Below are 26,744 nucleotides of genomic sequence, written 5' to 3'. Positions count from 1 at the left end.
TCGTGACCCCATGGACCAGAGCATGCCAGGCACTCCTGTCTTCCACTGCCTCCCGCAGTTTGGTCAAACTCATGCTGGTAGCTTCGAGAACACTGTCCAACCATCTCGTCCTCTGTCATCCCCTTCTCCTTGTGCCCTCCATCTTTCCCAGCATCAGGGTCTTTTCCAGGGAGTCTTCTCTTCTCATGAGGTGGCCAAAGTATTGGAGCCTCAGCTTCAGGATCTGTCCTTCCAGTGAGCACTCAGGGCGGATTTCCTTCAGAATGAAGAGGTTGAATCTTCTTGCAGTCCTTGGGACTCTCAAGAGTCTCCTCCAGCACCATAATTCAAAAGCATCAATTCTTCGGCGATCAGCCTTCTTTATGGTCCAGCTCTCACTTCCATACATCACTGCTGGGAAAACCATAGCTTTAACTATCCAGACCTTTGTTGGCAAGGTGATGTCTCTGCTTTTTAAGATGCTGTCTAGGTTTGACATTGCTTTTCTCCCAAGAAGCAGGCGTCTTTAAATTTCGTGGCTGCTGTCACCATCTGCAGTGATCATGGAGCCCAAGAAAGTAAAATCTCTCACTGCCTCCATTTTTTCCCCTTCTATTTGCCAGGAGGTGATGGGACCAGTGGCCATGATCTTCGTTTTTTTTTTATGTTGAGCTTCAGACCATATTTTGCACTCCTCTTTCACCCTCAATAAAATAATTCCTCCACACTTTCTGCCATCAAGGTTGTGTCATCTGCATATCTGAGAACTGACTTAGTTGGTCTTTAAGGTGCTACTGGAAGGAATTTTTTGTTTTGACTATGGCAGACCAACACGGCTACCCATCTGTAACTGCATATCTGAGGTTGTTGATATTTCTTCCGGCGATCTTAATTCCAGCTTGGGATTCATCCAGCCCAACCTTTCGCATGATGAATTCTGCATATAAGTTAAATAAGCAGGGAGACAATATACAGCCTTGCTGTACTCCTTTCCCAATTTTGAACCAATCAGTTGTTCCATATCCAGTTCTGACTGTAGCTTCTTGTCCCACATAGAGATTTCTCAGGAGACAGATGAGGTGATCAGGCACTCCCATTTCTTTAAGAACTTGCCATAGTTTGCTGCGGTCGACACAGTCAAAGGCTTTTGCCTAGTCAATGAAGCAGAGGTCGATGTCTCACTGCCTTGCCGTAGCGAAGGGGCTTGAATAACTCAGAGTCTAAGAATTGTAACCGACAATGGAAAGGTAGCCTATATAAACCTGTAAGCCGCCCTGTGGTGGTGGGGGGGGGGCGGGGCGGCGGCGAATGAATAAAACCGTGAGAAGAAGCCCGGAAGTCGTCGGTGCGCGTGGCCTCTCTTCCCTTTTCGTGCCTCGGCGCCTGAGGGCCCCTCGAGGGAGGCGGGAGGAGGCGGGGAGGCGGAGGTCGCGGCCTGCGGTCGAGCGGAGCCCATGGAGGAGCCCGACTACCTGGGAGGCAGCGCGGCCGCCGAGTGGGGGGACGACGGCGGCGGCGACGGAGGGGCGGTGAGAGCGGGGCCGCGGAGGGAGGTCTTTCGGGGAGGGTCTTCTTGTTACAGATGGGTAGCCGTGTTGGTCTGCCATAGTCAAAACAAAAAAATTCCTTCCAGTAGCACCTTAAAGACCTTCTTGTTGCACCTTCTTGTTGTTATTTATTATCCCCCGCCCCCTCTGAGCCTGGGCACAAGCCGAAACTCTTATTTCCCCCTCCCTCCCTCCCTCCCTCCCTCCCTCCCCGGGGGATCGATTTATTTTCAGGAAAGCTGTAGTTAGTAAATTATTTATTTTTAATTATTCCTTATTGATTAAAAATTTACATATCTATACAAACGTTGTGTGCTATCTCTTTACATACGAAGAAAAAGAAAATTATGTAGAAAATTTATTTAAAAAGAGGAAAAATATAAAGAAATAACAAAGATACGAAATAAAAAAATCAAAAGAGGAAAAGACAAGACAAGACAACATTATTTACACAATGAAAGTGTCCAAAAGCAGCACCAAGAGGGCAACGGGGGAGGTGTTGCTCCTCATTTTGTTGTTGTTGTTGTTGTTGTTGTTGCATGAACACCATTCGGAGCTCCCATCGTTGTAGGAGCCTTTTGCGATAGGGGGTTTCATTAGGGTGAGAAGTTTCTGAGCTCTGGGCGCAGTACTGCACCTTAGGTTTCATATTTAAACCGCAGAGTATGAAGGAAAGGAGGACCTTTTTCTGCCTCCCCACTTCTAAAGACTCTTAAGAATATTAGGGGAAGGACTACAAGACCGCGTGGGAAATGAACATAATATTTTAGCTGCAGTTCATTCATTTTCAGCTTTGTATTCTTGTCATTAAAAAGGGGCGCCTGGACGTTCTATTGTTGCTCCCATAACCTAGGTTTAAGGTGCCATTTAGCTCCTAGCTTTCATATCTGAGTTTCTAACATGTGACACCATTGCTTTACATTTCCAGAGGGGCATGCATCTCCAGCATTTCCAGATAGGACTGCAAAAGATTCCTGCTAGAGGCTCTGGAGAACTGCTAGCTGCCATAAACTAGGAGTAGCCTACACATGATAATATCTGGATGTTTATTTGCCTCCAACTCCCATCATCCCAGACCATGAGCTTTGTTGTCGGGTGCACCCTACGCTGGCTAGGCATTGGTAAAACTGACCCAGATGGACCAATAGTCTTCCCCAATTAAAGACAGCATCCTATGTTCCTGTGCCTATATGGCTGTTGACGTTGTAGCCACAGGATAAAGCAGTTTAATATGTGTTGCTGGGTTTTTTTGGTTTTTTCTAAACACATTCCTTAAAGTTCGGGGGGTGGGTGGGCTAACTTTGCCAACAAGTGTATTATAACAGAAATCCAGTGTGGTGGGGGAAATAACTGTTGTTCTGCACTTTCAAACAGCAAGATGATGAATATGGTGAAGAAGATGACGCTGGTGTCCAGCAGGAATGTTTGCAGAAATTTTCCACCCGAGATTACATCATGGAGCCCTCCATATTTAATACTTTGAAAAGGTAACGGCAGGGTGATTGTGGTGGTGAGGGTGGAAGAGGGAATGATGGGAATGGTACCTGGCTCAGTTAAGGGGCAATTTACTTCGGAATTTGATACTCCTTGGTTTTTTAGAGTTTGGCTCAAAGTGGTGCCTGCATCTTTTAACAGGTATTTCCAAGCAGGTGGCTCTCCAGAGAATGTGATCCAGCTCTTATCAGATAACTATACTGCTGTAGCTCAGACAGTAAACCTTTTGGCTGAGTGGCTCATTCAAACAGGTATGTTCCCAAAAATTGTTGGGGTTTGTGGGTGTATGTGACTGCTAATTTTTTTGCACAGCACCTTTATAAAATTGCTGATGGTGCATGCAAAAAAGACATGCCTGCTGTAGCAAATTTGTCTCATTTTTTGAAGCATGACTAAAGGGCCTTCAAGTTCCAATCGTTCCTACCTATTAGTCACTTTAAAATATTTTGACTACTGCTTTGAGTTATCATTGAGGAGGGAACAGACCTATGATTCAGAATCAGCTGCACTTTAATGGATGAGTTAACTGAGTAGCTAACACTTGGGATGCAAATAGATATGTCATATGAAAGCTTGCCGGCAGAATCAAAGTACTGTAAAATTAACATCTTCTGATTGTAATTGCCTCCTGGTTAAGTTTGGTAGAGAGAGGGTGTACAGTATGCGCTCCCTTGTCACGAGGTTTAGTCACAGGAAGCATGAAGGAATTTCTGTTTGACAGACATAGATTCATACACAGGGATCTCTCTCATTGCAGGTGTTGAGCCCATTCAAGTCCAGGAGACAGTGGAAAACCACCTGAAAAGCTTGCTGATTAAGCACTTTGATCCTCGGAAAGCAGATTCAATTTTCACAGAGGAAGGAGAGGTAATTCACATAACTTAATGCTACCAAGTATGATATCGTTCTCAAAGGCATTTCTGGCTATAGTCAGCTCAAACAAGTACTGTACTTTTCCGTGTATAAGACTAGGGTTGTTGTTCTTTTTTTGTAAAAATAATGCTAAGAAGTGGGGGCCGTCTTATACATGGGTAGTGCATTGGGTGGACATTTGATTGGTTGCTGCTGTGGCTGCCAGTGGCTATTGTGCATGTTATTTGTTGCTGCATCCATAAATCTCAGGGCCGTTCATAGCATAAAAAATACAAGATAAAAACACATAATACAGTGGTACCTTGGGTTATAAACGCTTCAGGTTACAAACGCTCGGGTTACAAACTCCGCTAACCCGGAAGTAGTTGCGCCAGGTTGCAAACTTTGCCCCAGGATGAGAACGGAAATTGTGCGCTGGTGGCAGTGGGAGGCCCCATTAGTGAAAGCGCACTTCAGGTTAAGAATGGTTTCGGGTTAAGAGCGGACCTCCGGAACGAATTAAGTTTATAACCCGAGATACCCCTGTAAAAACAAAACAAAACAAAAACACCCACACCCACATTTATGTTGAACCTCTGCAGGCAAGTTAAAAAATGAGCACCAGAGCCTGTTCTCCTTTTTGTTTTCTTGCCTCCCACTGAGCCTTGCCTTGTCTCACTGTACTGCAGATCAGGATAATTACATACTTAACTCTACCTAGAGCTGCTTCATCCATTACTTTTTCCAACCTGGGATTTTTGTACTAGCTTACATTTGACTATACACACACAAGTCGTTTTCTGCCATGGGTTCACAGACCTTGGGAGCCGTTCTGTGCAATGCCAGTTAATCTCAGTTAAAAAAAACCAAAACCCATTCAAGTTGTCTTTCACACTTTTTCTGGCTGCTTTGTAGATAACTGATAGCAAAGTTGTGGTTGACTAGGCATTCGAGCTCCAAGGTGCAAATGCAACATTTCCCCCTGGACAGCACTGCTTTTTCTTTAGGAAATTCTAAAGCTGTTTTGCAGCCTCAGGTTGATTTTTGTCAGCCTCTAGGACTGTGTCATTCTGTTGCTCTGGGTTTGTTTGTTTTTTTCTGGCAGACGCCAGCATGGCTTGAGCAAATGATAGCGCACACTACATGGCGGGATCTGTTCTACAAACTGGCCGAAGCTCATCCAGACTGTCTCATGCTGAACTTTACTGTCAAGGTAATTAATAATCTGTTTCAGTCAATTGGAAAACCATGTTATGAGCAAGAGGGGCAGGAAGAGAGTGAAGCAGAGCCATTTGCTGGCTAAACTGTCAGCAAGAATGCTCCTTCATATCAGTGCAGGGTGGTGCTCATGAGGAACAGTAGGGAGGCCAACAGTAGGTGGAGCCAACTAATTCTACTTTTGCCTCCATCTTCCTCTCTTTTGAGTTCTACAAGGGCATTGCTAAGGAGGAGGAAAAGGCTGACAGGCAGTGCCACCCACTAGGGCTGGTTGTAAGGAAGGAGGCAGCCAGGCGAGGGCAAATGAGGTTGGTGGCCCACTTGCCCTGACGGACCAGCCTCCTCTGCTTTAGATGAAAATGGCATGTGGTGTGTGCTGGATATTAAGATACCAATTAGGGCTTGTTTCCTCTGTAAATCGGAGGTGCAAGCACATTAGCACTCTTTTTCATTTTTATTGGCACATTTTGTGGTCAACGAAGATGGACCCAAGGTTGTCACAGCGAGCTTTCTTGAAGCCGTGCTGCAAGCATTAATAATAATAATAATAATAATAATAATTAATAAATACCGTATTTTTCACTCTATAAGATGCACCAGACCACAAGACGCATCTAGTTTTTGGAGGAAGAAAACAAGAAAAAAAATATTCTGCATCTCAGAAGCCAGAACAGCAAGAGGGATCGCTGCACAGTGAAAGCAGCAATCCCTCTTGCTGTTCTGGCTTCTGGGATAGCTGTGCAGACTGCATTTGCTCCATAAGATGCACACACATTTCCCCTTACTTTTTAGGAGGGAAAAAGTGAGTCTTATAGAGCAAAAGGGACGCAGGTGGCGCTGTGGGTTAAAGCCTCAGCGCCTAGGACTTGCCGATCGAAAAGTCGGCGGTTCGAATCCCTGCGGCGGGGTGCGCTCCCGCTGCTCGGTCCCAGTGCCTGCCAACCTAGCAGTTCGAAAGCACCTCTGGGTGCAAGTAGATAAATAGGGACCGCTTACCAGCGGGAAGGTAAACGGCGTTTCCGTGTGCGGCTCTGGCTCTGGCTCTGGCCAGAGCAGCGATGTCACGCTGGCCACGTGACCCGGAAGTGTCTTCGGACAGCGCTGGCCCCTGGCCTCTTAAGTGAGATGGGCGCACAACCCCAGAGTCTGTCAAGACTGGCCCGTACGGGCAGGGGTACCTTTACCTTTACCTATAGAGCAAAAAATATGGTAATTATTATTATCTATTTATACCCCACCCATCTGGCTGGATTTCCCCAGCCATTAGACTTGAAAGAAGCATTCTGTTGCAGTCAGCAAACTAAGGTCCCATCATCACCATACATTTAATGCACTATTTACCACTTTGAAAATCATGCAAGAATCCTGGGAGCTGTAGTTTGTTAAGGATGCTGGGAATTGTACCTCTGTGAGATCAGCACAGTTAACAACTATAGTTCCCAGGATTCTCTATGACTGTTACACATGTAGAATAGTGCTTAAAATTTATATGGGGTGTGACTTAGGTTGCAGTCCATGCTTGGGTGCGGGAGAGGACGATGTAGTGGGCATGAAAGTCTCTCCAGTTTGCAAATATGTCCACAGGCTCCAAAATCATAGAATTGTATAGTTGGAAGAGATCCTGAGTGTCATCTAGTCCCACCCCCTGCAATGCAGGAATCTCAACTAGATCACAGTTTTGTTTCAGCTTCAGCCCAGTGAAAATGTAATGGTATCTGCCGAAATGCATGCATGAGAGGTTCTTCAGAGCGTGAACTTCCCTTTGGCCTTCAAGTGCTGCAGTTGACTCAGCTGTTGATGCTTTTGTTACAGCTTATCTCTGACGCTGGGTACCAAGGGGAGATAACCAGCGTTTCAACAGCATGCCAGCAGTTGGAAGTTTTTTCTCGAGTTCTGCGTACTTCTCTGGCTACTATCCTAGATGGTGGCGAAGAAAACCTGGAGAAGAATTTACCTGAGTTTGCTGTAAGTCTCTTTTTCCTACTCTAATTCTTGTTTTTTATGATGCATCTGATGTCCCGAAGCTCCCTGATTTGGGGAGGATGTGAGGAGCCGTCCACAAATTGTACTGAGACAAGTGACACCTTTTGGGCCCTTTCCCAGTATGCCAAAGCTGCACGGCCAGACTCCCATTTCCCTGCTGACTACAGAAAATGACTTCTGTATTCCAGAATATTTTGATGTCCTCCTAGCTTCTCTGCTATTGTGCTTGCTCCGGCTGCACTAAAATTGGAATAATATAGAGAAGATTCTCTCCTATTCCCATCTCAGCTAAGCATGCCAGACCACTTTTTTTGTTGCCTCTGCTTCCATAAATCGGAAGATACTGTTATTACTACCTTTTGAAAGGGCCGGTCGTTTCTAGAGCTGCTGCTCATCTGTGTCTCTGTGTATTTGCAGAAAATGGTGTGCCATGGTGAACACACGTATCTCTTTGCCCAAGCGATAATGTCCATATTATCTCAAGAAGAGCAAGGTGGCTCTGCTGTGCGCAGGATTGCTCAAGAGGTTCAGCGGTTTGCTCACGAGAAGTAAGATCTTGCTGCATTTAAAGCTCTTTTTCTTAATTTATCTGTGGCTCTGCTTGCCTTGTGCTCTCCCAGTTTAGATGTAAGCTTGGTGAAAAAGGAAACCTGGTCCAACCCACTTGTGAAGTTCATTTTAGGAAGTTAGTTGAAATTAAAGTATGGCGTGAGAACATAGAGCTGGCAGAATACCTGGCGCACAGGTTTTTGTGGTTTTTCCCAGAGCAGTCCTTCTGCCTTAGGTGCATCATTGGGAGTACACAAAGCCTTCTGACTCCTGGGAATAGGAGGACTTATAGCTGTGTTTCATGCACAAACCAGCAGGCATTTCCGAACTGAAAGACTCCACAGTGTCCTGCAGCAGTGTCTTAAGATAGGCAAGGGAGGACCTTTCCTTTTGTGCTTGAATTATGAGGGCATAAAGGAAGGCATTCTTAATAACTGATGCACAGCTGTGCAACTGCCTACTCCTAGAGGGTCATTGCTGCCCAAACTTCTTTCAAACATTTTGTAAGATTGTTTAGCTTGTGTTTTCAATTAGTAGCTGGGGTTAAGCAGATCTGGAGCTTAGGAAAAGGCAGGATAGTGTGTGAACTATGTATTAATAATTGAAACAATCGTCAAAGTACAATGGTACCTCAGTTTACAAACTTAGTCCATTCTGGAAGTCCGTTCTTAAACCAAAGTTGTTTTTAAACCGAGGCACGCTTTCCCTAATGAGGCTTCCCGCCGCCAGTGCCCTTCCACCATTCAGCTTCCAAGGTAAAGTTCACTCACCGGAACACTACCTCCGGTTTTGCAGAGTTCTTATACCAAATAGTTCGTAAACAGGACTGTTCTTAAACCGAGGTACCACTATACAAGTAAACTTAATAATGCAATGCAGCAATGGGCTAGATGAGAAGTAACTCTGATGTATTTGATGATAAGCGCTTCTGGGCCCAAACCCAATCTGAAGGATGCTGCTCTGCGTGTCTTGATCATGGGGTTCTTTTGGGTCACTTTTAACCTGCTCAGCACCCTTGGAAGTTGTTTAATATTGTCTGCTCCTGTTGGCAATCTAGCACCTCTTAGTCTACAGATCACCTAATATTATCTCTTGTTCTGGTTTTGACATTCTCAAGAGGCCACGATGCTAGTCAGATCACTTTAGCTCTGGGAACGGCTGCCTCGTACCCTCGAGCCTGCCAAGCACTTGGTGCCATGTTATCGAAAGGAGCGTTGAACCCAGCAGACATCACAGTCTTGCACAAAATGTTTTCGAGCATGGATCCTCCTCCGGTAGAGCTGGTAAGTATCAGTAGCTTCTTTTGAAGAAGCTTTTTTTTTCCTGCTACGCTTTCAGTGGCATCAAGCCTGCAAAGCGTGTAAAACACCTCATTGCTCCCACTCCTTCACTGCTCAGTTATAGCCTCTTCTTGTGAATTAACATGCTTTTAAGTATCTCATAAGGCACCTTTGCATCTTGGCTTTCCTCCTTTCTCTCTAACCTTTGCTGTTTTTCACCTGAGTTGCTAACAATTGCACAGACCCTTTGAACGTAAGGAAAAGAGAACTATCCCTTAGTACCTCTAATAGCACAATGCCTAATAATAATTGCTAGCATATTTAGAAAGTTATTCAAAGTCCACAATGCTTCACATACACTGTCTCATTGTATCCCCTTCTACAGCCATATTAAGGTAGGCTATATACTAGTCGAGAGGCTGAGAGGCAGTGGCTTGCATAAGATTACCTTCAGAGTTGTGACTGAGACAAGGTTTCAGCCAGGGATTCATGACTTGCAGTTGTAAACTGCTCTATGAGCTTTCCCTGACTCCAAAAAGATGTTGGCATGTTTACCTTCCTCATCCTTGGTACTATAACACAGCGTGCCTTGGGTAACGAGGACAAAAATAAAAACAAGTGTGTTTGCGGTCTATTTATTATCTAGGCCAAGGATAGGGAAATTTGTGGCCTTCCAGGTGGTGCTGAAGTACAACTCCCATGTTCCCAGATCGTTGGCCGTCTGGGCTGCAGCTGATGGGAGCGCGAGTCCAACAACATCTTGGAGGGACCACAAGTTCACCCCCCGCCCTCCCCCCCACTCTAAGCCATCCTGTTGACCAGGCTTTTCAATGGTTTGGGGATACTATGTAATTTGGGTAAAATCAACTCTCTTGGTATTTTTAATTGAAATGGTATTTTGATTACGGCTTTAGGACTCTTACTAAACCTTGTCTACGAAATCCACTTTACTAGAAACATCATGATACAGATTCTGCGTTTGGTTATTCTTAAAACCATGGTTTTGCATGAGCTGCCTCTTGTCATGTTTTTTATTGTTTATCTGTTTATCACAACCATATTGCATTTATATGCTATTTTTCTCCAGGGAGCTCACAGGTAGCCCACATGCTTATCCCCTTTACTTATTTAATCTCCACAACAACCCTGTGAGGTAGGTTAGGCTGAGGGGCAGTGGCTGGGCCAAGGTCACCCTGTGAGAATCATGGCTGAGTAGGGATTTGAATCCTGGTGTCCCAGGTCCTAGTCCGACACTCTAGCCTTTACACCACTCTGGCTCATACAGATGTCCTGTATTACTGTTTCTCAGATCAGAGTTCCCGCTTTCCTGGATCTCTTCATGCTATCGCTGTTTAAGCCAGGTGCCAAGATCAATCAGGACCATAAACACAAATATATTCATATTTTGGCATATGCAGCTAGCGTTGTGGAAACATGGAAAAAGGTAAGCTCAGTTGAGTGCTGTTCTATTGCTTTAGGAGTAAACTGGTGCATTAAAGCAGGATAAAGGATATGCTTGTGTTACGTCTCATCGTAATTTAGAATAAAGCTGTAAGCTTGACTCCTGTCTTGCCAGAAGTGATAACTTATAACCATCTTAAAAACAACAATTTGAGTTTCTTTTACAGAGCATCTTAAAAAATGCTCAAAGTGCTTTTTGTACAGTATCTCAGTATACAACAAGCCTGCAAGGTGAGTTTCTATTGGCATCCTTATATTCAGATGAACAGCATCCTTATATTACAGGTTTGGGGTAGGGGGACTGAGGATGAAAGACAGTAGCCAGCTGATAGCTTGAGCCAGTTTTAAGCTATCAAATGAACCTGTTGACCCATCAACTATTGCATGCCTTCATGGATCCTTCCCTTAGGATATAAATGGGTCATCTTCCACTTTGATCAATAAATTGTCCTTGCATATCTTCATGGCATCAGATTGGAAATTCTTCTGCATGTTACTTAATGATATTATCTTGTTTGTGTAAAGTGAAAGGAAAGGCATGCAGAGAGCACAAAAACATTGACTGTTCAGGAAGGTTGATGAAATTGCAATCTGTACCATGGGCCAGTTCTACACTCATGATTCTTCTTGTCTCCTATACCACATTTTATCACACTTTTAGAACAAAAGAGTGAGCATAAATAAAGATGAACTCAAGTCCACCACAAAAGCGATTGAAACTGTTCACAATCTTTGTTGCAATGAAAATAAAGGCGCCTCTGAACTCGTAGCAGAACTGAGTACCCTCTACCAGTGCATCAGGTAAATCTTGGAAGAAGATTTTGACTAATTTGCTTGAGAGTAAAGCTGGCATTAACGTGGAAACACTTCAGTTTTGTGCTTTTCCTTGGTACAGATATTTATATGCCGTATATTGTTTATACGCCAGCTAATAACATTTTTTGACAGCTTACAATAATATTGAAATACAAATGAAAAACATATGTTCACTGCAGCTGTTGATAACCTTAGGATGAAGGTTATTTCCATGGGCTGCTAACTGTTTGGACCTTGACACTTGCCTGTTGGTTGTTTGTTTCTTTGTCTATTATTAAGTGGAATCCAACAGAGCAGTGAGTCCCTTGTTCTGTGAGTGATTTCTCTTTGTACAACAGAACATTCTTCCCTGCTCTGCCCCCCACCCCTTGTTACATAATCCCAAAGTTTGTTCTAGGAGTTTCCCCCAAACCTTTGGAACAAATTTAGAGAAGGTGTGGGGCAAAGTCCTGTTGTGCAAGTGGAGATTCTCGCCCTGTTTGAATGCAAGAGTTGAATACCACCTATTAGTATTAATAATATCATTATCATTTTATTATTGTATTAGTTCATAATATACTGCTCAATGCTGAGCTAGGCTTCTGTGTCATGGGGAGAGACTTTCAGTACCCTTGCTTAAAGCAAATCAGTTTCCTTAAAAGGTTAGGATCTGTTTTCCAACATTGATCCACAGAACAAACAACAAGCACCCCTTCCTGTGTGGGGGTCAGTATTGTTCTGCAGGTTAGGCATTTTCCAGATTGGGCCGACAGCTCGGGGTCACATGAGTCAATGTCAGACTGGAAAGACTGCAACAGCAAAAGAGAAATGGTGAGGTCATGGCAGACATTCAGATCGGGAAGCTTCCAATGGACAACAGGTTAAAGCATTCAGCTGTAGCTTGTTCGGGACAGATTGGCCTCTGTGAGATGAATTTTCTTTTTGAAACCAATCAGTATTAATTGATAATTTCTTGTTTTATGGTTACTTCTGCTGAGTTTACTCTCTTGTGTTGCATACCATCGTGATTTTTTTAAAATAGGAGTTCATACTTGTCAGAGCTGCCTCTAGGTCCCAGCTCACAGAGGACCAACGCCAGGCTGATGTTATGTACAAAAGTCTTTATTGAAGTTTAATTTCCATTTCAAAGCCAGAGCGTGCAGCCCTACGTCTAAACTCTAGATCGGCGAAGTCCCGTCTGAGTCTCCGCCCCTTCCACACCAGTTTAAGATCCTAGCCCTGCTCCACCTTTTCCGCTGCTCTCTCCTCCTCTGGGTCCTCCTGCCTGCTGGGGCATTGCCCTTTCTGGACTCTTCCGACGCCGAGTCGCTTAGCTCCTCCCCCTGCCTCCGGCGTGCTTTAGGACCCGGTTCCCAATCCTCACTCTCTGCTGTCCCGCGCTCCTGTACATTTGAACTTGCTTCTCGCGCCAACCCAGTGACCTTTCTCCTAACCGTTACACTACTTCTATCACTGCTTCCCTCTTCCGTGACACTGGCCGGATCTGACCTCCCTTCCATTGTCCGACTCTCCGAGGAAGGCGTGGTAGGCTCTGCCTCGTCTCCTCTCCCTGGTGGGGAAAGCACTGGCCCCGATGCCTGGGACTCTTCCCCCCCACTCTGCTCTGGTGGGGAAGCTGGTCCTGATTTCCAACTACTGCTCTGGGAGTCCCTGCTGCCCCCTTGCTCCTGGGGCGTTCCCCTTGGGACCCCCCTGCCCCTGGCCACTGGCGCTCCCCTCTGTGAATCTTCCAATTCGCTGGAGAGGCTCATGGAAACCCTCGGACCACTGTCCCCTCCTACGCTCCCTTCGGATTCCTCCCCCTCGCTCTCCATCTCCCATCTTCCCTGTGCCTCAGCTCCTGAGCCCCTGACAATACTGTAAATACATAAATCATTAAATGATATTTAGCATGGCTTCCCTATATCTTTTAGGTTTCCAGTAGTAGCAATGGGGGTACTGAAATGGGTCGACTGGACAGTGTCAGAGCCCCGATATTTCCAGCTTCAGACTGATCATACTCCAGTGCACTTGGCGCTGTTGGATGAGGTAAGGTCAGGGCTGTATGTGTGTCTGTGCACATGCACGCTACATTTAATTCGACATGACAAATAATGTGTTTTGTGTGATTTACTTCGGCTGGTCCTGGGGGCAAGGGGCAAAGAGGTTTGCAGGGCGTTGAAGCTCCACCTCTTAACCACTGGAAATCCCCTCTGGTTGTTGAAAGTTCACCCAGCTTTGCATGCGTATGCGTTAAGGTGCCCCATTTTGCCAACCATGAAGATAGAAGCTTTAGTTTGTTCTTAAGTGAAAGCTGGTGTTTGGGGGATGCTGAACATTTGATCCAGTATCAAATTCTTCACTTGCCCAGAATTGTGGGATAACTGCGTAGCCCTGGCTAAGATTGTCAGAAGCAGTAAGGTTGAAAGCTCTGCGTGGAGGTTAAGGCCCATGCATTTATTTATTTTAATTTATTTATTGTGGTATTTCTAGACCAGCATATCATAAAATACCAGGCTGGTGGTACAGTAATAATAGAGAAAAAACCATAGAAAACAGTAGACATAATCATCAAAATGATTGGCTAATAATAATACAGTTGTACCTTGGAAGTCAAACAGAATCTGTTCTGGAAGTCTGTTTGACTTCCAAAACGTTCGAAAACCAAAGCATGGCTTCTGATTGGCTGTAATTGGAAGCTGTGGAAGCCCCATTGGAAATTCGGCTTCCAAAAATAGTTCACAAACAGAACATTATTTCGGGGTTTGCAATGTTTGGGAGCCAAAACATTTGGGAACTAAGCTGTTTGACTTCCAAGGTATGACTGAAAGAACAGTTGCAAAGCCCTATCAGCAGAGAAGAGGCATCCTTTTCAGCAAACAGTTCCCATCCTTTTCCATCCCCTGTGTCCAGATTTTTTCCACCCCTTGAGCATCGTCCATGAGCATTGTGGAAGCATGTATTTTAGGAACAGCTTAGAAAAGTGGCTTGCATTTACCTCTTCAGTCAGCCACTAGCTGGTAACAGTACTGAAATGACCTACTATCTTGTCTGCACCTGCAGCAATTTGAGGTGTTAGGATGGATAGCATATCAAACTACAGCAGGTAGGATCACATTTCTTAACATTGCCCTTTAAAAGCAAACCACAGTGTGTAAAAAAAAATCTGGCCTAGACTCTTCCTCCCTCATCCTAGTTTAGTCCTTTGTGTGTGGGGGAGCTTTGAAAGTGAGCTGCCCTGTGTTCAGGCTGAAGTGGCAGAGCCTATTGGACCACCTCTTTCTGCTGTGCGTATGTAGACCCAGACTCTGTGTTTAAGAATTCCAAGTTGGGTATTTGCTAGAAGGTGAAAATTTTTGCAGGTGATCCATCTGGGTTGATGAAGCTTAGAACTCTGGAATGAGGGGCTGTGATGTATGTTAATATGTTTTCATATAATAATAGAATTGTAGAGGTGGAAGGAACCCTGAGGGTCATCGAGTCCAACCCCACAACCATGCAGGAATATGCAGCTGTCCCATACAGGGATCAAACCTGCAACCTTTGCATTATCAGCACCACGCTCTAACCAACTGAGCTATCCAGAATGTGTTTTAAGAATGTGTGTCTTAATAGGCGTCTAGAGGACCTTATGTGTTTGCCTTCTGGTTTGCAGATCAGTACATGCCATCAACTCCTTCATCCTCTGGTCCTGCAGCTTCTGGTCAAACTCTTTGAGACGGAGCACTCTCAGCTCGATGTCATGGAACAGGTGATGAAAATTCAGGGGTTTAGATTTTGCTCAGGCCTTTTTTCTCTTTCTCACTTCTGTGTGCTACAGAACTGAAGCAGGTTGCCCGAGCAATCCTGGGAGATGTTGTTTTGTGAAGTTGCTGGTGGGGGCGTGTTCAGGGGCTGCAAATCTTTATGCCACTTTTGTAGCATAGGCAACACTGTCCTGTTGGCCCCTGATCTTGGGGATTCTTCTCTTCTGCAGAATTTAGCAGGCGTCTGCAGGAAAGAGAGTGAAGGATTCTTGTGGGAAATAACTGTGCCTTGTAGTTGCTGGGCAGAATTCTGTTTTTAAGAGACACTGAACAAACCAGAGGATGGGAAAACCCTGCAGCATTCCCCTTCCAAATGATCTGTTGCCAAATCCTATTCCAGTCATCTCTGATCAGACAATACTGCCTAGGGCTGAGGGAAGTTTTGAGTTCAGCAATAGCTGGAGACTGCTTTCCCCATCCTTGTACTAAGAAATGAAAGTTACATCTCCATATTCTCATTGATGGAAGATATAATCTTCTTGTAGGGCCAAGAAAAGAGAGAATTTGTTCTTGTACATTCTCCTGTACGTGGGTTCAGCTGGCAAGAACTAGACAGATGCATCATGAGTAAGGGCTTTTCAGTATTACCTCCCATCTCAGCTGATATCCTTGCCAATTGTCTGTTTTGCCAAAAATCAAGAGTTGCGTAACTTCTTCACCCAAGGCTATAAAAGTTTACATAACTTTGTTGGCATAATAGATTTAGGCCTTGAGCTGGCATTGACTGGCAAGTCAGTGGGCAGGCAAAAAGTAGTATTTCACAAAACACTTATTCGTGGAATTCAACCTTGTAGTTTAGCGGTGATCCTGGGCTTCAGAAGGGGAACAGATACAGGGAAGATAGATGGAACAAACTGCCGTTAGTTACGAGAGCTGAATGTAACCTCAGTGTTCAGCGGGACGCTGCCTCAGAGAAGCAGGTGTTTGGAACATAGGAAGCGATTTGTTGCCGCTTGCAAACTCTCCAGAGACATCTGAAAAAGCAGCTCATGGCAGGAGGAGCAGCGAAGGCAGAACTCTCAGAAATGACAACCTGGTGGGACAAAGTGGGGCAGTGCTGAGGGCAGTCAGCAACCCTTTCCTTCTTCAGAGCAAGATCAAGAGGGCTGGATGTGGGGGTTCCATTCCAGGCACAGGCCTGCTGTTGGAACTCATGGCTGCCAAAGGAAGCTTCCCTACATCCTCATTCAGAGGCTACTCTGTGTGAAGGAGACCCATGAGCAAGAGCAGCCCTCCTTCTCATTCAGCAAGGCAGGTCTTGTCTTCTTTAAATGGTTAATGCCTATGGTTATTGCAGCTTGGAATCTTTGCTAGAAAATGAACACATCCCTCAGTTACATGGTCTTAAGAGTTTACTTAGGCTGTTTCAAAGATAAACGTCCTGCCTTGTTTGTCCTTTCAGCTGGAACTTAAAAAAACCCTTCTGGACAGGATGGTTCACTTGCTCAGTCGAGGATACGTCCTTCCAGTGGTTGGCTACATACGGAAATGTCTCGAGAAGCTGGACACAGACATTTCCCTGATCAGATACTTTGTGACTGAGGTCAGTGACTACGTGGAACCTGCAAAGCTGTGTTTATGCAGATTAGTTTGCACTTGCTCATTAAATTGGGAGGCTTAAGACTATGTTGTGGCCTTTTGGCTATTTTATTTGCAACACAGGTATCCCACCTTTGTCCTTAGCAAGCCTTCCAACCGAGTTAGTAAAAACAAAAGATCCAAGCCTATAGTCAAGTCATCCAGTAAAAGGCCAGGAAAGCACCTAAATGATAATGTAGCCAAGCTTATATTTCTGAGAAGGGAATATAGCCAGAGTGCCATCACAGAAAAGGCTGTTGGTGGTCACCACCCGAGTAACCTCTGAAGGCAAGGCACTTGGAGCAAGGCTTCGAATATCACATGGCTCTCAGGACAGTTTTGTTCTGATAATGTAGAAGGGACAAATAGAACTTAAACATACAGAAATGATTTGGAATCTATTTATTGCTGCTAGACTTATGGGCTTACGTCCAGTATAACATGAAGCAACTGTCCTATCAGTTCAAAAATTTACACTTGTACAATGGAATATTCTCCTCCCCCCCGCCCACTAAATCTGTTCTGGGTTTACCACCAACCCTGTGGAGGTTTGGGGGGAGGGTTCAGGGTGTGTGGGGGGGTGTTGTTGTTGTGGGAGGGGGAAGAGATTGGTGGTCCCATTGCACAAGGGTAAATCCTTGTGTTGATGGGACAGTTACTTCATGCTGTTGGGTAGAAGGCACGGTTGCCAGAAACTGAAGGAATAATGCTGTCCTCGTTTTGCTTATCTCTACCTTTCCTGAAACACCAACTGCTATATTGTATGCTGTGTATGGGAACCAACTAGCACATCCTGCCCATGCAAGCAGATATCATTGCACTATGTGCCTCTCTCCTCCCCCCCCCCCCCCCGGTAGACACCCTGCACCCTACCTAAAATCTTCCATGGGAGGTTGGGGGAACCCCAGAACAGATTGGCGGAGAGGGGGAGAAGTCCTGTTGCAACAATGAGACATTAGTCAACACTACACTGCATGCAACTCTGTGTCTGTAAGTGGATGTCATCTGTGTTCAGAATTGCAGAAGCAATTAATTAAATTAAATGACAAACTACTCTCTGAGATCGGGAGACAGTGCATCAACCACTATGTCTATTTCCACATGTTAAAACAGTGTAAGCCACAGCCTTCTGCTATCTCGATTATCTCCCCAGGTGCTGGATGTCATTGCTCCTCCGTATACCTCTGACTTTGTGCAGCTTTTTCTTCCGATCCTGGAGAACGACAGCATTGCAGGAACGATTAAGACTGAAGGCGAGCATGACCCCGTCACGGAGTTCATAGGTAAATTGTTTCCCATGCTTTTGAGTTTCCATTTCAGTTTATTCAGCCCTCACCAGAGCTAACAAGTTGATTTAGCTGAGGATTTCTGAACAAAGCTCCTCATGAGTGTTGCAGTGATCTACCTTTCCAGGACCTTGGCCTGCTCACCAGTGTAGAATAAATGTCACTGGCCAGCAGAAATTTAAGCTTCTGTAGCCTGCTATAATGCAAACCCATAGATGGGCTAGCAATCAGCATTGAGGAACTTGAGCGCCAAAGTGCCTCATGGCATCCTAAAGCCCAGGTAATGTTTTGTGGCTTAAGTTTTGGTAACACATGAGAACCTCCTGCTTTATCAGTGTATTGAGTGGATAGCAGAGATGCTGAGTGTTTGTGCATGGGGACTGAAGGGCTGTTTTGCAAGGAGAGATTGGCGTATAAATGAATGAATCAGTATCTGTTTTCTTTGTGAATCGATAAAAAAAAATGAGCCATGCAGTCATCATGTCTTATTTCATCTGTTTTCTTTAAAGCTCACTGTAAATCAAACTTCATCATGGTCAACTGAACCAGCAGAGACACCCAGTTACAGTTGCTGTGGATGAACTGCAGAGTGACCTAATGCAAATTGCATCAAAGAACTGGGAGAAAGAGCAGTTTGTTGGTTGCTGTTTTATGTGGACCAGGAGTTTCACACTGCTGGGTTTCCAAAATTTTGAAACTAGGACAGAGTTTAGCTGAAATTAATTGGTTTCCCAGCCCCCAAACCTTGAAGCATCAGGAAGGACAGAGTACAGTTGCTTGTGACTCCCAAGTATAGGACCTGTGCTGTTTGTGTAGCAGAATTGAATGTATGTCAGGGGAAAGCTAGCACTAGTGCTCCTAGCCTTAGTTCCCTGGGGGGAATGCATTCTTCCAGTGTGTGGTTGACGTCTTGCAGCATATAGGGCTAAATCTTATGCTAATAATTTCCAACAGGGAATGATTCCTTCCCACACCCTTATGCACAAGCGATAGTTGTGCCTAGAAGGGTAGCATGTAAATACCTCTCACACATAGTTTGATCCTTGACAATCAGGTAAACGAGGGATGGGGAACCTGCTGACTGCCAGAGGATGCTGGGCTAAAAACCCCATCATCTGTTACCATTGGCCTTGCTGGCTAGGGCTGATGGGAGTTGGAGTCCAGATCTGAAGGGCCACAGGTTCCCCACCACTGCTGCATGGGATGATTGACAAAATTAGTTGTCTTCCCCAAGTTATAAATATCTTTGTGTGCGTCTTGTACTGAAAGTCATGGTAGTGTTCAGCCACTTAATGGCAGGCACTTATGAATGAACCATTAGCTGTTAGTTGCCAGGTAGCTGCAGTATTGCTGGTTCCTACTGCATTCCAGAAACCATTTATGAAGCCCTTTCTTCATATATAACTCTTACACAATCTTGGCAGAGCTTACTTGTGTGTCAGTGTTTACATACTACTGCCAGACCCTGGTGAAGAATCACTGGCCTTATTGGAGGGGAAATCTCAACCTTAACCGCTAAGTTTCATTACTGTGTAAAAATAGGTCTTGTTAAAGTTATCTGAGTGCATCAAAATCAAAACAGCACTATTTTTTCTTGTACTTGTAAGAGGGAAAACGACACAAAGTAGGTTAAGTTATATTTTTTATTAAATTCACCTTTTATTAAATAATGTTGTGTCAGTTTCTTTAAAGGTATTACTGTCACAGACATGGTAGATGCCTTGGCGAAATGTATTACATTTCTAAAGTTTTGTGGGTTTTGCTTGTTGGTTTTAAATGGTATTGTACTGATATGTTGCATATAAATCAATTTCATTGACACTTCTGTGCACTGCCCTGGAATCTTTCAATGAAGGGTGGTTAAGGAATATTTTAAATATAAATAAATACTGTGCAAAGTGTAATCATGGAAACTTAGCTACTGAACTAGACAATCTCCATCACAGGTTGTGTGCTACAATCCAGAAGGGATCTGAATACCCAAAGCTCAAGGCTGTTTAGCTTATGAGCCACCAAACCCAGCCTGCATTAGCTGCGAATTCTAGCTTACAAGGCACTCGGCAACCCCTGTTAGTGCCAATCCCAATATGGAGCAAAAACAGGCTGTGATTGGCTGGTGGCGTTGCTGAGCTTGGTCATAGGTTGACAAAACCACACAGCCTGCCTTCCCCTGACGCCCTGGGGAGCTTGTGCAGAAATAGCTTGCAGCCACTGTTTTACCCTTACTTGAAACAGTGGGTGCCAGAAGCCATGGGGAACAGAATGGGGTGGAGGCAATGCTCAGCTGTAATCTCACAAGGAGTGCTAGCCTACTGCTGCTGCTGCTGCTAGTTTTAGCACAACCCTCCATAGTCAACTAGTGGATTCTGATCTGATCTGCAGCTTATGAGAAAGAGAATGGAGGCTGCAGAAGGCAAGATAAGAAGCTGTGACCCTGCACTAAGCAGCCTTAAAAGCCGCACCCAGCTCCAGGGGAGAGGAGATAGGTTAGTGTGGGGTAATAACAAGAATGCCATGTGTTCACAATATGAGCTGATACTGCTAGGAAGCTGCTCCTTAATGCTTACCAGCCAGTTCAGCAGCTTGTAATGGAGGAGTTCAAATCCTGAGCTTGTCCAGGGATGGGGGACCATAATTTCCATCAGCCTGAAAGATCTGGGATTATTGGGGGGGGCATGCAGACCCAACAACCTACTGGACAATAACAGGTTGCCCACTTTTGGGCAAGACTGAAAGGAGGACCATCAATCGCTTGTCACGTAACAGCTGGTTCTGTAATACCATCATTGTTACTGAACAGCTCTTTAAGACTTGCAGCAAGAAAGCTTAGCCCTATGGAAAGCAAGGAAGCACTCAGGTTCCCAAGCTTTTCTGATTCAAATCATCTTATCCTCTTATCCATCTTATCTTATCTTATCTTATCTTCACTATGCCTGTACAGTGATAAATTTACGACCTGCATAATTTCATACGGAATTTAATTTCAAGTTATTTAAGAGCTCTGCTCCCCAGTATTAACATTTTTTTTCAAAAACAAAAAAGTCTCTCCCTACCCAGAAAGCTATAAAATAATTACGATAAAAATTAACTAATTTCCATATGCAAAAGTAATAAAAGCTGTTTGCTTTGCTTCTCTCAGTGCAATCAGTGCATGTCATTCTTTGGGTCATTTCATAAACAACATTGAATTCTTTTAAGAGAAAGATTTAGTTCAAGAAAGAATAAAGGTTCACCATTCCGTGATTAATGGACACTGCAGAGTATTAACTCATCCCTTTGCGAAGCAGTGGGCTGGGACAGTCCTTGCCTTCTGAACAAGTGTTTCCAGATCCTCCTCCAGCAGAGTTAAGGAAGAATTGGGTCTCCGTAAGCACATTGTTCTTCAACGCCAAGGTTGTAGGATGCTCCTTTCCCCCCTTTATATGCACTTGTTACGATTCTAAGCCAGCCCTTCTCGCCCTGGAAAGAGATGAAATTTGCATCAGTACATGTGGGAAAATGGTTGTTTGCACATAAGAGCATGGGCGAAAGTTTATTATTGCAAGGTGATTTCATAGCAAAAGGCATTGCTTGGAGCATGACCAACACGTGGACAGCTCCAAGTACACAGGTGTATCAGGACAACTTCATGTTCAGCCAACTTTTCACCTTACGGTGCTGCCCTGAAAATGCTTATTGCACAACACACGTCAGAAACACCTACAGGTAACAGCATGGGCAGAAACAGATTGTCTTTCCAGATCTGTCATGTGCATGTACAAGAAGGGATCTTAACAAGCAGCAGAAATCACAGGTCTCTGGATCACGGGCCCCTGCCATCTCCAGCCACAAAACACACTGATTCTGGTTGGTTGGGTACTCCTGCAAATCACACCCTATTTCCTGCTCCATAGCTCAGGAGAACACCGGCCTGTATCCTTGCTGGAGAGATTATTGCAATTATCAGCTTGAATCCAGTAGTGCCCTGTGTGAAAACAAAAGCAGTTCTTCTCATGCAAAGTGGGAGGGGGAGTTCCCAGTTTTCCTGTATATCAGTCCAGAGGATCTCCCCTTGCTCAGCTGTAGATACAGGGTGTAGAAGGAACTGCCGCTTGGAAGTGGCAAGGCAGGAAATCACTGATCCATGAGCAGAACAGAAGGAATCCAAGCTATTGTCCTCATCAACTTTTAAAAATCAAATGAATCTATTTTGACTGACTACTCATTGGCAAAGTATCTGCTTTGCACCCAAAAGGTGCCAGGTTCATTCCCAGCATCTCCAAGTAGGGAAGGTCTACTTGAATTCCCACCCTCCTCTGATGCCCTCTTGCATCTCTGCCTCCCAAAGGCTTGCATAGCTGTTCATTGCAGCAGCCCCAGCTATAAGCTCCCCAGGCAAATGGTGCCTCTGGGGCTGGCCAGGGGTGCTTCCCAGGCCCCTGTGGGGCAATGTGAGGAGACACCTTTCTTTGAAGCAGCTTAAGAGACCAGGGGCGGCGGCGGCAGTGGCTGCCCAGAGGAATCCCAAGGAGAGGGGAGAGGAGAGGAGGCTGAGGGAAGTCTCAAGGGTGTTTTGAAAAAGGATGGAGCGGCTGCCAGCTCTGTAGGCAAGAGGTGACAGAACCGGGCTCCTGAGCTCCACAGGGGTGCCATAGAAAGACTGTAGTTGGTCAAGGAAGCTGCAGACCCATAAAGGTTGAAAAGCTCCGATTTAGGGAACGCAAGCGGTTCGGTCGCACTGGGCACAGAGCCTCGGGGGCGCCACAACTACAATATATAATGGAAGGTGAGAGACTTGCTCTGTCCAACGTCCCTCCACATTCTTACTCGTTATTACTTAGGCCAGGGAATGTTATTTTTTTCCGGCCAAGGGCCACATTCCTCTCTAGCAAACCTTTCAAGGGCCATGAGCCACTGGTGGGCATGGCTAGATGCAAAAGTGGGCGGAGCAATGAATGTAAATTTGTGTAGCAGGAGGCTAGTTTCCACACCTGCTTCCCTCTATCCTCCAAGCAAGCAAGAAGCATTGTCAGAGTTCGAGCGCACATTTCATAGAAATGTGGAGTAGGAAGGGACCCACAAGGGTCATCTAGTCCCAACCCCCTGCAATGTAGGAATCTTTTTGCTCAGTGTCAAATTTGAACCCACATCCCTGGGGTTTAAAGTCTCATGCTTTATTAACTGAGCAATCCCAGGGATTTGAGCCAGGCGAGAGTACCCAGGGAGAGCAGAAAGCAGGGCTGGTGAAGGGTGTGGCCTGAGGAAGGGGGGGTGGCTTGGGAGGCCTGGGGACCGTTCTGAGGGCCAGACAGAAGGGTTTCATTTGGCCCCTAGGCACAGTTTCCTATCCTTGACTTAGGGGATCAAAGCCATCCTTCACCGTTTACAACTGCACTGCATCAGGGTAGCCACCACTGAGAAGGCCCTGTCTGTAGGACTCTCCAACCTCTCTTTGTGAAGAGATGTTGCTTGCGGTCTTCATCTCCTGCTTACCCACGGCTCGCCCCAAGAGTTCCGGACAACCCAATACTCGGTTCCGTTCTCGACACCCCAGCCAGCGACAGAAACGACATGGTTTATAGACGGCAGCAGACGATATTCAGCATAAAGTCCTCCAGTGTAATTGTGCAGCTTCGGGCTGGCCATGATCCCACAGCTGTATAAATTAAATTACATCCAATTAAAAATGCTAATGCAAACCAACAGCTTTTGAATAGCCACTTTGGGTAAAAACCTGGCAAGGGTCAACAGTTTTCAGTCTGGTTTTTTAAAATAAACAATGTGGCTTCCAGGAAAATGTTGAGCAAAATGGTGCACGGTCTGAGCAAAGACTGGTTTGGGCATCAGGCGTGAGACAAATTGGCGCTTTCATAGGATAAACAGTACAATCCTATACATATATACTCCAGTGTCAATCCTACTGAGTTCAGTGGGCCTTGCTAACACCATGGGGAGGGACTCTCAAAAGGCTGTGTCAGGGTCTGCTAGAGACTTTCAGACAGAATAGAGGTCATTGCAGTTTAAGAGAAAACATTTGGTTTTTAAAAGACCAGTCACAAAGACGACATGGGGAAGTTGTTGCTAGTCTAATTGCAACTGTAGAAGCCGAGTTAGCTCGTAAACAGAAATCTGCCAAAAGGCACACATTAAACACATTTAATGGGCCACGTTAAACAGAGTGAAGTTTACAACACAGTGGGTAATGTCTGTTCAGATGCAAGTCCCGCAAAGTTCAATGGGGCCTACTCCCAGGTAAATGCAAACAGGACTGAAGTCTTACTCATTTAGTAAGATTCTTCCAAGCATTAAATTGTAATTTTGGAAGCTATTCTGAACATGGGAATACGTCCATAGTTTACTGGAATAGGAGCTTCAACCAAACCGGGTCACTAAAGAAACATCACTTTTGCTTATTACATCAGCCTCCTTCAAACTCAATACCCATCAGGTGTTTTGGATGGCAACTTCCATCAGCTCCAGCCAGCGGGGTGAAAGGAATTATAATCTAAAACATCTAGAGGGCACCAAGTTGGGGGGGGGCTGAATTACATTATTTTCAGACTACAGAAGTTCCTTCCCACCACGGGTGGGAGGCTTAGATGGCTCCTAAGCAAATTCTTAAGTAGATTTTTAAAACAGATTTATTTCAGGCAGTTTTGCTTCCCTAATTTAGGCCTAACTTCAATTAAGAGAGCTATTTTAGAAAGCGTGGGGGGGGGGGTTCCGCAGCACCTGCTAGAATCTATACTGCCATTTTTACTTCATTAAAGAAATAAAAGTAAAACTGGTCTGTGTTTTTAAATTACTTTGATCTGTTGCCATATAACTTCTCCAGTTTTGCTTTGAGTTGTGTTTTTACGCTTTGCAAGCAGACTTATGTGGGCTGGCACCTTGTGTGGGCTAAAACAAAGAATAAGTTGCTAACCAATTTGCTTTACAGTATTGCAAGGCTGTTTCACTGGTTTTTGTTTTTTAAAGACTAATACCATCCGTACCAGCCAAGGAACAGAGGCGGGGAAATCTGTAGCCCTCCATTTGTTGATGAACTACAACTCCCATCATCCTTGATCATGCTTATTATGCAACCTTGTAGTGCTTTACCTGATAGGACCACTTGCATAGATTTCCGCCATCATTTTTTCCCGCCCACTGACAGTACCATGATCAGCAACTTTCCAGCGGGTATAGTTCTTTATCATATGACATTTTCCAAAAGTATCACACGTTCCACACTGGTTAAACGTATCGCAGTCTGCAAAAACAAGCACCTACATTTGACATCAGAGATCTTGCAGCTAAAAGTGCTAGATGAAATTTTGCTGCAGGAGAGCTGGTGCAGCCTAGTTATTTAGTTATTTGCATCTTTTTCTATCCTACTTTCCAAATAACACAAGTCACTCTGGAATATTTAACAACCAAAATAAAGAAATGTAAAAATCACATTTAAGGCACACATTACTATTAAAAACCAGCAAAGTGGTAAAAGGTAAAAGGACCCCTGACCATTAGGTCCAGTCGTGGCCGACTCTGGGGTTGCGGCACTCATCTCGCTTTATTGGCCGAGGGAGCCAGCGTACAGCTTCCTGGTCATGTGGCCAGCATGACTAAGCCGCTTCTGGCGAACCAGAGCAGCACACGGAAATGCCGTTTACCTTCCCGCCGGAGCAGTACCTATTTATCTACTTGCACTTTGACGTGCTTTCGAACTGCTAGGTTGGCAGGAGCAGGGACCGAGCAACGGGAGCTCACCCTGTCGCAGGGATTCAAACCACGACCTTCTGATCGGCAAGCACTAGGCTCTGTGGTTTAACCCACAGCGCCACCTGCATCCCGCAAAGTGGAGGGAAGGGATATTTTTTAAAAATCCTGTTTTCAAGGGCAAGGACAAGCTCTAGTTTTCCACTTTGGATTGCCGTGGGTGGCAGGCTAGTAAAATCTAGACTTATTTAGCAAGGCTGATGTAAAAAGAATGCTGATGTTTTCCCTCTTTCACAGCCAGGTTCATGCAGGAAGGATCTGACACACCTTGGTCTTTAGCTTGGTAGTTGTTGCAGGTCTCGTCGGGGATGCCGTGCTCATGAGCATAACTCCAGACCTGCAAGTCATCCCCTCCACTGCAGCCGCCAGCGTCGGCACAGTCAATCACATTCTGGACTGAGAGATAGGCAGAAGGCCAAATGCCTTTCCTCTTGATATTGATGCGATCTGGAAAACAAACAGAAACGCATAATTCACCATTCCATGTCACAGACCACATAATACGTGGGAGGAATCCCTCACTGGCTCTCTTAATAGTTTAACTTTGAAGTATTCAAGGGGTGGGCTTTAGGATTGAATCACAGAAAGGAAGAGGTTAAATCCCTAGCAGGTTAAAAAGCAGCTTCAGGTGGGCGAAAGCTCGGGAAAACAGTGGGGCTGGGGGAGAAGAGACCTCCACCATTGCTGCTCAGACTCAGTTCAGAACCCATCCCTCTATAGGCTTGCTGTTAAAGTAATTTTTAAAAAAGAAAATTGGGAGACCCAATCCTAACACAGTTTATCTTTTGGTATAGCACCATCAATGTGCACACCACAAGACAGATTACAAGGCGGCAGGCCGCTGCCCCAGAGAGATTACAATCTAAACCTGAACACAGGATGGAAAGGGAAGGGGAGGCTGGGATTAAACAAGGAAGCAACAAATAATAATTTATAATAATAATAGTTTATTATTTATACCCCGCCCATCTGGCTGAGTTTCCCCAGCCACTCTGGGCGGCTTCCAATCAAGTGTTAAAAACAATACAGCATTATAATAAAGCAATACAAACTCTTGGATAGCTCAGTTGGCAAAGCATGAGACTCTTAATCTCAGGGTTGTGGGTTTGAGCCCCAGGTTGGGCAAAAGATTCACAGAATGTACAGTTGGAAGGGACCCCAGGGGTCCTCTAATCTAAC

The 26,744-nt window shown here is 45.0% G+C and overlaps 2 protein-coding genes across 2 annotated transcripts in view; one reads left to right on the top strand and one right to left on the bottom strand.

The window, feature by feature from the left end:
* The first annotated feature begins 1,384 nt into the window (after positions 1 to 1,384).
* NELFCD (negative elongation factor complex member C/D) lies at positions 1,385 to 19,498 on the top strand. The gene is made up of 15 exons (XM_081867746.1): positions 1,385 to 1,508; positions 2,901 to 3,013; positions 3,162 to 3,271; positions 3,778 to 3,887; positions 4,978 to 5,085; positions 6,903 to 7,055; positions 7,491 to 7,621; positions 8,740 to 8,905; positions 10,212 to 10,346; positions 11,025 to 11,164; positions 13,093 to 13,207; positions 14,814 to 14,909; positions 16,367 to 16,507; positions 17,696 to 17,825; positions 18,338 to 19,498. The coding sequence occupies exons 1-15, from the start codon at positions 1,434 to 1,436 to the stop codon at positions 18,370 to 18,372; spliced, it is 1,758 nt and encodes a 585-aa protein (XP_081723872.1). The 5' UTR covers positions 1,385 to 1,433; the 3' UTR covers positions 18,373 to 19,498.
* Positions 19,458 to 26,744, bottom strand: part of CTSZ (cathepsin Z) — a 25,360-nt gene continuing 18,073 nt past the window's right edge. The window contains exons 3-7 of the transcript XR_014157983.1: positions 25,833 to 26,012; positions 24,909 to 25,059; positions 23,301 to 23,463; positions 20,757 to 21,287; positions 19,458 to 20,719 (exon numbers count right to left, since the gene is read on the bottom strand). The gene's annotated coding sequence lies outside the window, so the exon portion shown is untranslated. The remainder of the gene's footprint in view (positions 20,720 to 20,756; positions 21,288 to 23,300; positions 23,464 to 24,908; positions 25,060 to 25,832; positions 26,013 to 26,744) is intronic.

Source organism: Podarcis erhardii, assembly GCF_964252035.2.
Source record: "Podarcis erhardii genome assembly, chromosome: 6".
Lineage (NCBI taxonomy): Eukaryota > Metazoa > Chordata > Lepidosauria > Squamata > Lacertidae > Podarcis > Podarcis erhardii.
Note: the sequence above shows the minus strand (reverse complement) of the source record. Positions and strands in the feature narration are given on the sequence as shown.